Source organism: Notolepis coatsorum (genome assembly GCF_963971535.1).
Source record: "Notolepis coatsorum genome assembly, chromosome: 18".
Lineage (NCBI taxonomy): Eukaryota > Metazoa > Chordata > Actinopteri > Aulopiformes > Paralepididae > Notolepis > Notolepis coatsorum.
Window position 1 is genome coordinate 36376432 of NC_140182.1, and position 14807 is coordinate 36391238.

At 46.7% G+C, this 14807-nt stretch overlaps 1 protein-coding gene across 1 annotated transcript in view; it reads left to right on the top strand.

Annotated features, from left to right (window-relative positions):
• srgap1a (SLIT-ROBO Rho GTPase activating protein 1a) overlaps window positions 1–14807 on the top strand; it is a 188302-nt gene that overhangs the window by 136019 nt on the left and 37476 nt on the right. The window contains 5 exon segments of the mRNA XM_084335154.1: window positions 1889–2086; window positions 3500–3584; window positions 6747–6774; window positions 11938–11971; window positions 14057–14117. Coding sequence (XP_084191280.1) covers window positions 1889–2086; window positions 3500–3584; window positions 6747–6774; window positions 11938–11971; window positions 14057–14117 — 406 coding nt within the window.

Consider the following 14807-nt stretch of genomic DNA (forward strand, 5'->3'; position numbering starts at 1 on the left):
TGACATTTATAAGCTCCTGGAAAAGCACTCCAGCTGACAGGGAAGAGGCGGTTATGGAAATGAATCTTAAAAGCTCAGTGTAGCATCTCCTCACAATGTTCACCTCTAGCCCTGCGCTCTGAGTGCATGCAAATTGATTGCTTTGGCTGGGAGTCATGTTGAAGGACTGATGGATTTGTCACGAATGAAAGCAGTTGGGGAAAAAGTGTTTTCTTTTTCTTCTTTTCTTTTTTCTCCCCAGTACAAGGCATAGACCGAGAAGGGTGCTGGGAAATCACATAGGACGTCACAATGGGAGTAGGAAGAGGGTCATGGAAGCAGTTTTGATCAGTTTTGGACTATGGCTATGTAATTTATTTATAGACATGCTGCTGCATCCCTTCTTAAACCCCTAGACTCTGTCTATCATTCTGCCCTCAGATTTATTTACTGGTGATAGCTATGGTACTCACCAATGTATACTGTATAGTGATGCACGATATATCGGCTGCCGATATAATATCGGCCGATATGGCAGTTTTTTTTACACCGGTATCGGTCCGATATAATTTTTTTTTCTTTTTACATGTTTTGGCCTTAAATAGTTTCAAAATATCAGTCGTTTGTGAAAATAAGTTACAGAAGAAAAAAAGTGTTTTAGAAAATAGCTCTTTATTTGATTATCATAAAGTGTTTTCTATACAGAGATATCGACATCGGTAAATATCGGGACCGGCCAGAACAGCAATATTAATATCGGTTATCGGTATCGGCCCCAATTTTCACATCGGTGCATCACTAATACTGTATGTATGTAAGTGTATTTGTTTATATATAAAGCCCTTATTTCAAAACTACCTCACATCACAATGATGCAGGATTGGAAGTTTGGACCCTATCTAACTCGCTCAAATGATAATGCTTAAGGTCATCTGAGGAAACTCAGCCCTTTATTTTAGTGTTCCAAATTTTTCAACACACCCTGAAACCACTCTTCTAGTACTCGGCTTAAAACAAATCACAATAGTTATTAGCAAATACTATTTGACCCAGGTTTGACTATGCTGCACCCTGATAGTGATTCAATTACAGTGCTAGTGTAAAGGCAGAATTATATGGCAACAAAATAAGGTATTATTTATGAAACCAAAACTATCATTGATACATATACGGTATAAGTCAAGATACATTTACGATGACTATGATTACTACTATCTAGAGCTGAGTCGTAGTCGACTGGCCAACCTCTTAGTCGAATATAATACAAAAAATTTAAATAAATTTTTTTTTATCATTCTTTCCAAAAGAAAAGAGGCCTAGAAGCGTGGCTAACGCTAATGGCACGCATACCAGAGGCTAACTGCCTATGAAAACAGGCACAGAGGCACTGAAAGAGGATTTCACCCATCTAATGAACACACTACTCACTAGACTAGACAAATATCAAGATGTATCCATCAGTGGACCAATTGCATGCTTTTGCAGAGGACAAGAAGCCTTCAGTCGACTCCTTCAGACATTAAGCACCCCCCACAGCCCAAATGGAATGATAAAAAAATAAAAATATTATACTTTTTTTTGTCGACCAATAGTCGACTAACTGCAAATTTTGGCCAATCCTAGTCGACCATCCAAATCCTTAGTCGGGGACAGCCCTACTACTATCCAAACAGAATAATTAGCATTCAGGCAAATGCTGGTAAACATGGCATGTTTGTCATGAAGAAGAGCTCGAAACGTATGTTCACAATGTTTCCAAGATACGACTTGGGATCGAAAACATTAACAGCGTTTCAATGATCAATAATGTTTCCCCCGTTCCTGTTCTCCTAATATACGTCATTTCCTCTCGTTACGCTAATCGATACCTGTACAGGAAATAATAATGACCTCTGACCCCGTCCTCCAGATCAAGAAGACGTCCGAGGCCACGCTGACCACCATCCAGGACATGGTGACCATCGAGGACTACGACGTGTCGGAGTGCTTCCACCACAGCCGCTCCACGGAGTCGGTGAAGTCCGCGGTGTCGGAGACCTACCTCAGCAAGCCCAGCATCGCCAAGAGGAGGGCCAACCAGCAGGAGACGGAGCAGTTCTACTTCATGGTAGGGCTGTCTTAAATACTTCCAAGCTTCGTTCGATGGGCATGGGATTCGAATGACACTTTTTTTTTTTTGCAAAATCAGCTCTGCCTCTCTTCGTTAACTACAACAAGCAATGCTGTTTGTTATTTAAGATGAGGTCGGACTCGGCACTGACAGATTTGTGTTCATTGTGCTGCTTTTATAAAGCCTCAAATGACGGCTTACAATATTATTTTCATGAAAGCAAAGTGTTTTGTTTGTCTAAGATTTTAAAAGGTTTAAACTTTACAGCACTGACAAAGTTGAACAACGTGCTACAAGTCCCACAACATAAAAAATAAAATAAATTTTTTAATATTTTATTTTATTTTTTTATTTTTTTATCTCGAAGCTTCGAATTAAAATCGAATCTCGGCCCCGAAGCTTCGAATTCCAAAAAATATTTCTAAGGTCAGCCCTACTTCATGGTGAGAGGAGCGTTGTTTCCATTCGGAGGAGTGAAAGACCACGTTAGAGAGATAATCCTGTCCGCAAATTATGACCAAAGAATTGGCTTCCTGTGAGGAAAAACAAAACCAGCTTTTCCTAAGTTTTGGGGGGAAAGGATCATCGAAGACGTTTTTCTCTCAGTCTTTTTTCGGATTACGTCGATGTGATTTGATTTGTAGGCGGCTGCTTCCACCCTTAAGCCCTTGGATTCCACGTATCGTCCTGCCCCTCGGTTTTATAACTGATTTATGGTTCATGGCACCGTTGCATCCTGCGTGAAAAGGTAGAAAGGATATATTTGACTATATGCAAAGCCATCGCTGGAAAATGACCATCATATTTCACATCATTGTTGGGCTGGACTGTTAGACTTGGTTCATACTCAAGAAAGAAGTGGTTGGTCTGGAAAATAATGGCTTTCCACAGTTCAGTGTGTTCATTTTCTGTCTTGAACGGCAACAAATAGGAAAAATGTCACCCCACCACTCTCCTTGATGTCTTGGTGAGAATGTCCCTCAGTCTCGAGACACCATGATGAAAGACGGGAATATGTTTGGCTGCTTTAGACTGATTGCATTTCATTTTTACTGATTGTTATACAAATCCCTGAAAAAACCTCACGACGAGAACGAGTATGCATTTCATTCAAACTTTAAAAAGTGCTGAGTCCAGGCATTTAGTTACTTACTAAAAATGATGCCATTTTAACCACTTACACTGACAGCAGCTAAGCTCTCCCAAAATATCTCTTTCCCCCCTCTGGTGTGAGAGAGGCTATTCTCTATCTGATCCCAGTCTAAAGATGGACACAGCCTGATAAAGGCTGTAAAAGGACCCTCTCTGTGTCCTCTCGCCCCCGGCTGTCTTATTGCAGATCGCTGTCTCGAAGGCGAGCACTCTCTGCCCGGCTCGTCACCTGCTGTAATTACTCTCTATTCTCCACAGAAATTCCGGGAGTTTCTGGAGGGGAGCAATCTGATCTCCAAGCTGCAGGCCAAACACGACTTACTGAAGAGGACCTTGGGAGAAGGTACAGTCATGATCGTTAGCATCTCTGCTCTGTCCTCCTGACCCTCCTCATCCACCTTACCAGCCCCCCCATCCTCCTCATCCACCTTACCAGCCCCCCCATCCTCCTCATCCACCTTACCTGCCCCCACCCCCCATCCTCCTTACCAGCCCGTCATCCTCCTCATCCACCTTACCAGCCCCCCATCCTCCTCATCCACCTTACCAGCCCCCCATCCTCCTCATCCACCTTACCAGCCCCCCATCCTCCTCATCCACCTTACCAGCCCAAACCCCCCATCCTCCTCATCCTCCTTACCAGCCCCCCGTCCTCCTCATCCACCTTACCAGCCCCCCATCCTCCTCATCCACCTTACCAGCCCAAACCCCTCATCCTCCTCATCCACCTTACCAGCCCCCCATCCTCCTCATCCACCTTACCAGCCCCCCATCCTCCTCATCCACCTTACTAGCCCCCCCATCCTCCTCATCCACCTTACTAGCCCAAACCCTGCCATCCTCCTCATCCACCTAACCAGCCACAACCCCCCATCCTCCTCATCCACCTTACCTGCCCCAACCCCCCATCCTCCTCATCCACCATACCAGCCCAAACCCAGCATCCACCTTACCCCCCCCCCCCCCCCCCCCCTTACCCACCTCCTAACCATCCAACTCCCTAATTACACACATACCCCCCCCCCCCCCCCGTTCTTTTTTTACCTCTGGCTGCATGTCGTCTTATAATCCACTGGTCACGCTGGAGGAGGAATTAGCCTAGTTTAGCTCATCTAACCACTAATAGACGGCAGCCCTGTGGCTCATTTCCCTTGGTCTGGCATGTCTGCTTGGCCTGGCATGTCTGCCGTCTGTAGAGTAGCACTGGTCGGTGCCCCAGGTCGGCGTGTTAGAAGAGTAAATGAAACATCCCTCGTTCTATAACAAGCTCTCCAAATCGTGAGTGAAGAGTTTCTTTTGGATTCCTTCTCCAAGCCTTTTCTTAATCTAATCAACGTTTCCAGGGTAATATTCACGTTGTGTTTCCAACTACTTTCTCCACCCTGTCAAAAGTTGCTCGATGCTAATCCGGGGGCTTTAGCCCACGGAGCTGAAGGGGATTTTGTGGAGTTTGTATTATCCGCCTTAGCCACTGATTCGCTCGCTAACTCGACGGCCAACCCCAGCATTAGACTGGGGGCCATTATGGCGGACTCTCTTGTTCTACACTGGTGGGATCTCCTCAGGGCCCAGACTAATCTACACGCACACAACACACACGGTTAGTCTGGCTCAGACCCGGAGCAGTGGGCAGGGTGGTCTCGGTGTACGTGGCTCAGACCCGGAGCAGTGGGCAGGGTGGTCTTGGTGTACGTGGCTCAGACCCGGAGCAGTGGGCAGGGTGGTCTCGGTGTACGTGGCTCAGACCCGGAGCAGTGGGCAGGGTGGTCTCTGTACGTGGCTCAGACCCGGAGCAGTGGGCAGGGTGGTCTCTGTACGTGGCTCAGACCCGGAGCAGTGGGCAGGGTGGTCCCGGTTCACCAGGTCATCTGGCTTCGTGATTGATGAGGATTAAGGAGGAGAATCCTGCTATGACTCCTACCAGGTCTTCAGTCCCACGGCGCCCAGTAGACTGTACTACAGTATCAATACGGTACACTTAGCTACAATACCATGACACCTTCCCCGGTGCAATTGTATTGATGATGTTCTTTCAATTATCGCTATTGAAAATAGCCGTAATGATGGGAGGGGTTGGTCATTGGAGAATCTTGAGAGAAACAAAAATACACATACTGTACATCTCAAAACCCATCTCAGAACTCACACAGAACGCACCCCCCCCCCCCCCCCCCCCCCCCAGAGACTATATTGTGTTGCTGTTGCATTGTGGGAGGTGTTGCGTTACAGTGCTGACGTTTGGCCCAGAAGAAGCCATGGAACAGGCACTGAAAAGTTATTGGCCCATAACTCCCCCCCCCCCCCCCCTCTTTTTAAGTGTAATTGATTCTGACATGCTATTATTGTCCTAAGGGATATTGTTTCACCTTATTTCTGCAGTCAAGTGAAAGGAAAATTACTTATATATATATATATATCAAATCACAATAAGGAGCTCTCTGGCAATTCCCACGCATATTATGGTCCAGTGACAGACAGACAGACAGACCGACAGACAGGTAAATTCCTGTCCGTGCCAAAACAGATGGCCACAGATTTCCTTCCACCCCTGTTGTTTAGAAAACTATTCACTATTAATCTCTTTGTCTTCACTCAACTCTTGCTCCAACTTGTCGCCCCGTTTGTGCGTGTTCCTTTAATGATGAGTGTGGTACCGTATGTGTGTTTCTTCTTTGTGTGTTCATGTCAGTAAATGTAATTGGTGTGTGTGTGTTGGATCCATGAGACCAGCGGTGGTGGGCAGATGGTGTGTTTCATGTGCTTTACTAAGCATATGCACAACACACCTGAGGGAGCTCAGAGACGGGTCTTGGCCTGTCCCCAAATACGCCCCCCCCCCCCCCCCCCCCCCCCCCCTCCCTCTGTTCTCTGTAGTTTCACCAAAGAGCCCAGAGCGTAGGAAGAGGGCACCCAGAGCGTAGGAAGAGGGCACCCAGAGCGTAGGAAGAGGGCACCCAGAGCGTAGGAAGAGGGCACCCAGAGGGTAGGAAGAGGGCACCCAGAGCGTAGGAAGAGGGCACCCAGAGGGTAGGAAGAGGGCACCCAGAGCGTAGGAAGAGGGCACCCAGAGCGTAGGAAGAGGGCACCCAGAGCGTACTGAAGAGGGCACCCAGAGGGTAGGATGCTTGGTAGGCCGTGTCCTCGTCCCCTTCAGTCACACGGTGACAGAGCTGTCACACGTGAGCGGCACCTACAAGAGCAATAAACCGCTCGAATGTCAGGAATGTCGATTACAATATTGTGGGGGAAATAAATCTTGTTTTTTTTTTACGTCAAAGCTAGTGAATTCTCTAGCCTACAGTAGCTTACCCTTGTTGTCTGTCTTCATATGTTTCCAGAACTGATGAGGGAAGTAACCAGGGAGATAGTTTCTGTTTTACCTCCTTCTCTCACCCTCTCTCACCCTCTCTCACCCTCTCTCACCCTCCTTCTCTCACCCTCTCTCACCCTCCTTCTCTCACCCTCCTTCTCTCACCCTCCTTCTCTTCTCTCTCTCTATACACAGGTCACAGAGCTGACTACATGACCACCAGGTAACGTGATGCCACACGCACGCACGCACACACACACACACGCACGCACATACACACGCACACACACACACACACACACACACACACACACACACACACACACACACACACACACACACAAAGACGCATACATAAACATACATGTTTAATTATCTTCCCACGCAAAATATGCACATATAAAACATTTATTATACGGGTGATGTAATGCGTAGACACACATAGAACAAAGGTTGCTAAAAACCTACACACACACACACACACACACATACACACACACACACACACGTACACACACACACACACACACACGTACACACACGTACACACACACACATACACACACACACACACACGTACACACACGTACACACACACACATACACACACACACACACACGTACACACACACACACACACACACACACACACACACACACACACACACACACACACACACACACACACACACACAGCAAAGACGCAAACATTCACATAGAATCCACATCCACTTACCAGTATGTTCATGGTCACAAAACACAGTGGGTCCGACACGCGTGACGTCTTTGACTCCATCAAGGTGTGGACGGCGTCCCGTGTGAAAACCTCTGCTGGGGGGGGGGGGGGGGGGGGGGGGTACAAAAGGATCCCCAGTTTGATTGTGTTGTCAGCTAATGGCCCCCGGGGAAGCCTTGAGCAGACGCACCGGTCTCCCCCTCCACCGGCTCACCATATGCCCTGCGCCTGGCGCGGGGTGGCGCTGGGGTGGCGCTGGGGTGATGGTCCCACGGTGTTCCCAAGAGCACCGGCTGTCAGACCCATAACCCCTCCTCCCCCTAACCTCCCTCCATCTATTGAACTCTCTGGGCAGAGATGGAGGGATGGAGCAGGAGCGGTGGAGAGAGAGGAATGGAGATAAGGGAGAGGGGAGGATGTGGGGGAGTGAAGGAGAGAGAGAGAGACTGGAGGGGAGGGAAGGAGAGGAGGAACGAGACAGGGATGGAGGGAGGGAGGGAGAGAGAGAGACTGGAGGGGAGGGGAGGAGAGATACAGGGATGGAGGGAGAGAGAGACAGGGATGGAGGAGGGAGAGAGAGAGAGACAGGGATGGAGGAGGGAGAGAGAGAGAGACGGGGATGGAGGGAGAGAGAGACTGGGATGGAGGAGAGAGAGAGAGAGACTGGAGGAGGGAGGGAGAGAGACTGGGATGGAGGAGGGTGGGAGAGAGAAGGGGATGGAGAAGAGAGGGAGAGAGGAAGAGAGAGAGATGTGAATGGAGGAGGGAGGGAGGGAGAAGAGAGACAGGAATGAAGGATAGAGAGACATGGATGGAAGAGGGAGGGAGGGGGAGAGGCATGGATGGATGGAGGAGAGAGGGAGGGAGAGATAAAGAAGAAAGAGAAGTGAAGGCGGTGAAGTAATACTTTGAATGTAATTTAAGTAATTTCCTCAGGGGTAATAAAGTCCTTATCTTACACTTAGTTCGTTTCAGGTATAAAAAAAATAATAATAATAAAAGCAGGTATAGAGTTTTACTCCAGCTGCAGAACAAATCCAAATCCCCTCCAGATGTATTTTAAACCATTAAAACACTTTCTATATTGAATTACAATTTGTAAAAAAAGAAACTACTGAAAATGTCTCAGCAGCATCTCTACACCTTTATCCTATTTGGAAACGCAAGGAGCTATGAATATGCATAATTGGCAACAAGCCAATAGGTTGGCTGCTTATATTGTTTCAAGACATGTCAGTGTCTACTCAGCTTTCTGTGTAAGCTGAAGATGAAGGTGTCAGGTTACCACATTATTTGGACCATGAGAGGTTTGACCTAGTAGTGACATCACACATGCAACTCAGATTTCAGGGAAGTACAGAGACACTCTCGTGCGACAGGGAAAGACTGTGGGAATCTGGTGACGAGTTAAAGGAACACGCCAACATTTTGTGAAATTAGCTTACCGTCTTCTCCAGAGAGAGAAGCACATTAGCCTAGCTTAGCACAATGAATGGAAGCGGACAGTGCCGGTTAGCCTTCGGGAGAGGTGTTAGTTGGTCAATGCCTAGGCTAACCGGCACTGTCCGCTTCCATTCATTGTGCTAAGCTAGGCTAACGTGCAGCCAGATAGCTTTATACGGAACGCACAGAGAGGAAACTGGTATCTATCTTCTTGTCTCTCTCTGGAAAAGACGATAAGCTAATTTCCCTAAATGTTGGCGTGTTCCTTTTAAGAGTTCCATCTAGAATTCTGAATCCATGGTTCCGTCTGGTCTTTTAGAGCACCGACGGTCTAATCTCACAGCGACCTGTCCTGAGGAACCTGGATATCAACACAATCCACACTCACACACACACACACACACACACACACACACACACACACGCTCACACGCACACACTCACTCACTCACTCACTCACTCACTCACTCACTCACTCACTCACTCACTCACTCACTCACTCACTCACTCACTCACTCACTCACTCACTCACTCACTCACTCACTCACTCACTCACTCACTCACTCACTCACTCACTCACTCACTCACTCACACACACACACACACACACATACACACACACACACACACACACACACACAATTCCCCGCAGGGACCTGTCATGAGGTGAACACTGTCCACATGCCGCTCTCTGCGGGCCTGATATCTCCCTGACCTTTTGATATTTAGTAGAGCAGAGGCAGGATATTAAAAGACAGATCTAAAGTTGGATAAAATACCTCCGGAGAGCTGGTGGCTTCAGTGTCACGGCTCCGGACGCCAGGATGGAAAAGCCACGAGGATCACGAGAGAAGCGGCCGCACGCGATGCGCCTCCCCCTGCTCAGCCGTTTGCCGTGTCGACCGAATGAAGGCAGGAAGACGCGGCTTCAAGCCGTTATTGAATATGAGGGGAATTAATCTGAATAAGAGGAATAGTCAGAATCTTAAAGGAGCGCGTTGACATTATGGGAAATGCGCTTACCGTCTTCTCCAGAGTCGGACAAGAAGACTGATATCAATTTCCTCTCCTAGTAGAAAGCTATCTGGCTGCAAGCTAGCCTAGCTTAGCACAAATTAATGGAAGCGGATACGGACCAGCTAGCCTAGCTTTTGGCCAAAAACACCTCTCCCAGAGATTTTATCTAGGCTAGCTGATCCGTATCAGCTTCCATTAATGTGTGCTAAGCTAGGCTATCTTGCCGCCGGATAACTTCCTACTGAACACACAAAGAGGACATTGTCTGACTCTGGAGAAGACGTAAGCGCCATTTCCCATAATGTTGGCGTTCTCCTGCTGAATAAAATAAATCAAATAAATCTGGACTATTCCAAAATCACGAATACATTATTTGAGACGTAATTCGTTTTTTTCTTTTGAGTGACTAATGGCTTCCAACTTTCACAAGCACCGTTTGTTTTAGTAGTTTAAAGAAGTGTATAGCCAGGATTGCAAAAGACCTGATTCATCACAGGCAGATCTTCTTGCCAAAGTGCAGGTAGCATTGACAGAGACGTTCCAGCGCACAGCTACCGTATTTGGGGCGGGTGAGTTTAGTTGTTGGGTTTCAAACCCTGCCCATAATAACATTACACCCCTCTCTCTATGTTCTAGGCCTTCTAACTCGCAGTTCAAATTCCACACGGCCACGCGGCGGGCTAGACCCCGCTCCGTCTTTAACGTTAGGCTATTCAATGGGAATATGGAGTCTTTTATACAGGTATTGATCACTACTCTAAACAGTCCTGTCTCACTATTACACCACCATGTCAACAGAACGTAGAGGGGGGGGGGGTTAAGTGATTGTAAAATCAATTGAAAAAACATCATATCATCCTTGTCTTTTAATTAACCAGCAGCTGTTGCAATAGCTACAAATAGCTAAATCCCCATTTAGCTGCTCTGACGTTCTGTACACATAGCAGTGGAATAGTGTACCAGGGCCGCGCTGCGCCGTTACTTATCCGCGCCATGTCTTGCCCTGGGTTTCCTGGCCTGCCAGTTGGGGGGGGGGTGGGTTTCTCCAAAAATCGTCTCAGCACTAAGAAGACGTTGAAATAATATCGAGACGAGGACAATTTTGTAATCTTGTGATATTGTTACAAAGGAGGGGGGTGGGGCCGGGAGGGGCTCCGTCTCGGTGCTGAGATGGTTTTCAGGAGACCCTGCACCGGGTGCGGCCGGCTCTGTGGTCCTGTAGTCTCAAACAGCGGGGGGGACAAGGTGGTGATTCTGGCAGCAGGGGGACAAGGTGATGATGACGGATGCTTCCAGGAAGCCTGAAATAAATGCTAGAGTGGAAGGCGGAGCGGAGAGGAGAGGAAGAGGAAGAGGAGAGGAAGAGGAGAGGAGGGGGAGAGGAAGAGGAGAGGAAGAGGAGGAGGGAGAGGAAGAGGAGTGGAAGAGAAGTTGAGATTTTTTTCTCCTTCAGCCCCTGAGTCACTGCTGACGCGGCGTCACTGAGCTGCTTGGCATCCGGACAGATAATCTCTCTCTTTCTCTTTCTTTCTTTCTCTCACTCAAACACACACACACACACACACACACACACACACACACACACACACACACACACACACACACACTCAAACACACACACACACACACACACACACACACACACACACACACACACACACACACACACACCTTCCACGCACCTTTTACTTCTCTTCCTGTCTCTCTCTCTCTCTCTCTCTCTCTCTCTCTCTCTCTCTCTCTCTCTCTCTCTCTCTCTCTCTCTCTCTCTCTCTCTCTCATATCCTCCTCCCCTCCTGTGTCCAGAATGAAAGCAGCAGTCAGTGACAGCAAGATAAATGAGTGTCAGTGAATGGTGGCCAGACTGATAAGGAAGCATCCTCCTCCTCTCTCCTCCTCCTCTCTCCTCCTCTCTCCTCCTCCTCCCTGCCTCTCTCCGTCACCTGCCCCATCCTGTCCTGGTTCTTGGTCGTCCCTGGTTCCCCTGTGTTTGATGCCACCTCCGGGTGGTGTGTGTGGTGGGTGGGGGGGCGTCCTTAGTAAGCTGTGGTGGTGCTGGGACTGTTTTAACCTGGGGTTTCTCTCTCTCTCTCTCTCTTTTCTCTCCTTTCTGTCTGTCTCTCTCTCTCTACCTCCCTGTCTGTCTCTCTCCACCTCCCTGTCACTGGCTTCTTCCACGCCTCTCTGTAGCCGCGGGCGACGGAACTCACATGCCAGACATCAGGTAGTGTCCAAAGAGGGGGGGGGACGGTGGGGCGGGTCTGTCCTGCTTGTCTTCACTCACTCCCTGTGTCTTGTCTCTAAGCCCCGCCTCTCTAACATCACTACTACTTCCTGTTTGTGACTAATATGTGATCTCTATGTTTACATTTGAAGAGTTTTGGTTCCAAAATGAGATAGCCATCATACATTTATTTATTTATTTATTTTTACTCCTGCAAAGTGATTGTTGTCATAGTGACTAATACACTTGCATAAGAGTGAGTACATAACAAGTAATAAAACTTACCGTGGAAAATAATTGATGTCGGTAGGTATCTAAAAAAAGGTGACTTTTCTGGGAATGCAGACTCCTTTCTTTGATTTGGAAATATCGAGCAATGAATATCGGGTAACAATTGTTTTCCAAAGTGAAAGTCTAGCGTATTAGAATATGCTAGAATGTAGGCTATAGTGTTTTTGGAATGAAACCTCTCTGTCTGTAATCCACCACCTCACCTCCTACAAACGGACCTTCTGCCACTCGACTCCGACAGACTGAATGGCTCAACCAAGATGCTCGGATTGTATACGAAGTTCAATGAAACTCCACAAAATCATGAACCGATGTCATTGTATTATTAATACACCCGTATATATTCCAATCGTGAAACCGTAAACTCTCTACAAGTATGTTATTGCAGTGCACTGTCGGGAAAACTCACTTTGAAACCCTTCCAAATGTCTAAAACCCTATTGAATTCGGCTGTTCGCTGACTGTCTCGCCTAGTCTCACATTATCCCAGTGTGATTATATTACATATTACAGCAGCCCTGTGCCTGGGTCCATCCAAACTCACGCACGCACACACACATACAGACACATGCACACACACACACACACACACACACACACACACACACACACACACACACACACACACACACAGATCCACTGTATCATTAAAAGCACCAGATCTCTACTCAGCACAGGGCTTCAGAAGCAGGCTGACATTAAAGGGGCACTTCACCAAAAAGAAAAACAATGCTGATTTATTTTGCACATAATCTCACACACACACAACCACACACACACACACGCACGCACAGCGCGCACACACACACACACACACACACACACACACACACACACATCCAACTCAAAACGGTTTTGCACACATTCATTTAGTTTGACAGTTATTGAGAGTAAATTAGTTTGAATATGGCCACCAGTGATGGGGATGTTGAATCCTTGTGTTAATTACGGCTCAATGAAATGATTAAGGGTGGCAGTTCCTATAAGACAAGGTGTTGCTATAAATCTTTTTTTATCTACAGCATTTCACGAAGGAGTAATTAACACAACACAATGATTCAATATCCCAGATGACATCACTGGTGGCCATATTCAAACTAATTTACTCTCAATAACTGTCATACTAAATGAATGTTTTTGGATGTGTGTGAGATTATGTGCGAAATAAATCTGCATTGTTGCCTTTCCCATCTCCCCTCTCCTCTTCCCTCTCCCCTTTCCTCTCCTCTCCTCTCCTCTCCTCTCCTCTCCTCTCCTCTCCTCTCCTCTCCTCCCCTCTCCTCCTCTCCTCTCCTCTCCTCTCCTCTCTCCTCTCCTCTCCTCACCCCCCCACCTCATTACATAAGTTCTCATCACTTACAGTGTTGCACCCTAGGGTGTTGACATGACTTGATACAGGCACCATTTTTAGCTTTGCTGAGGCCCCATTGAAATGCGGCGGCTATGGAGCCGGTACAAGCAGCTTGTTATTGTAGACAATGAGTCACGCATGTAGATTTAGTAGATCTATTAAAACCACCGAGGCATCGTGAGAGACTGGGTGTGAATGATCCCACAGCTGGCGAGGGCCAATTCAGTCTGTCCCGTCTCTGTGCTCCCAATATCTTTACCACCAATTAAGAGTTAGCGGGCGTGCATGTTGCATGTAAATATACTCATAACACCTCCTAAGACCGAATGCCGTGCATGTAATTTGAATGCGACGTCTAATCTCGGGTGAGTGTAATTAGAACGTCCTTCCCCGGATCTGACATTTGTGTGGTTTTTCTTTCCAATGCGCTTTTTTGCGAAAAGGATTCCGGACAAGCGATTCCCCGCGTGGTTGAAAGCTGCATCCGCTTCATCAATCTGTATGGTGAGTCAGCCACTACTGTGTCATTAATTGTGTGGTAAATTTTTTTAATAGTGCTGTCAATAAAAAAATAAAAAAAATAATTAATCTCACAATTTTCTGTAATTAATCTAGATTAATCTAGATTAAAAATAGCATTTTTCTACTTGAGACCGAAGCTTGTAACAGATATTTACTTGAGTAAAATCATGGAATTAATGTAAAATCAACACAAATAAAGTATATTTAGATTCAAAGACTATTTTAATAGCTTTCTTTGAATACAGTTTCTCTCCTGTGAAATACAAATGTTCAACAAAACCATCAACATTGACTCAGCTAGACCTCTTTCTTATATCCGCGGGCGCTAACAGAAATAAAAACAACACATTTTTCACTCCATAGATTAATCTAGATTCATTTATTTTAATGCTTTAAATCATTTAAATTAATCTCCAAAGTTAAAGCATTAATTTTGACAGCCCTAGTTTTTTATACTTCTGTTGTATATTTGAAATAGTTTCACAAACCCTAGCCAGTGCATTGCATCTTCCAGATGGAACCATTTGTAAGCGGAGCCCAAAGTGAGATGTTTTATCATTTCCTCCCTTATATTATAGCGTCTTAGCGGTGAAGACGCAACCTGTGGAGGGACTAATTATGCTCATTCCTGACCCTTGACCTCTCCCCTGGAGGATCACTTTAGTAAAACTT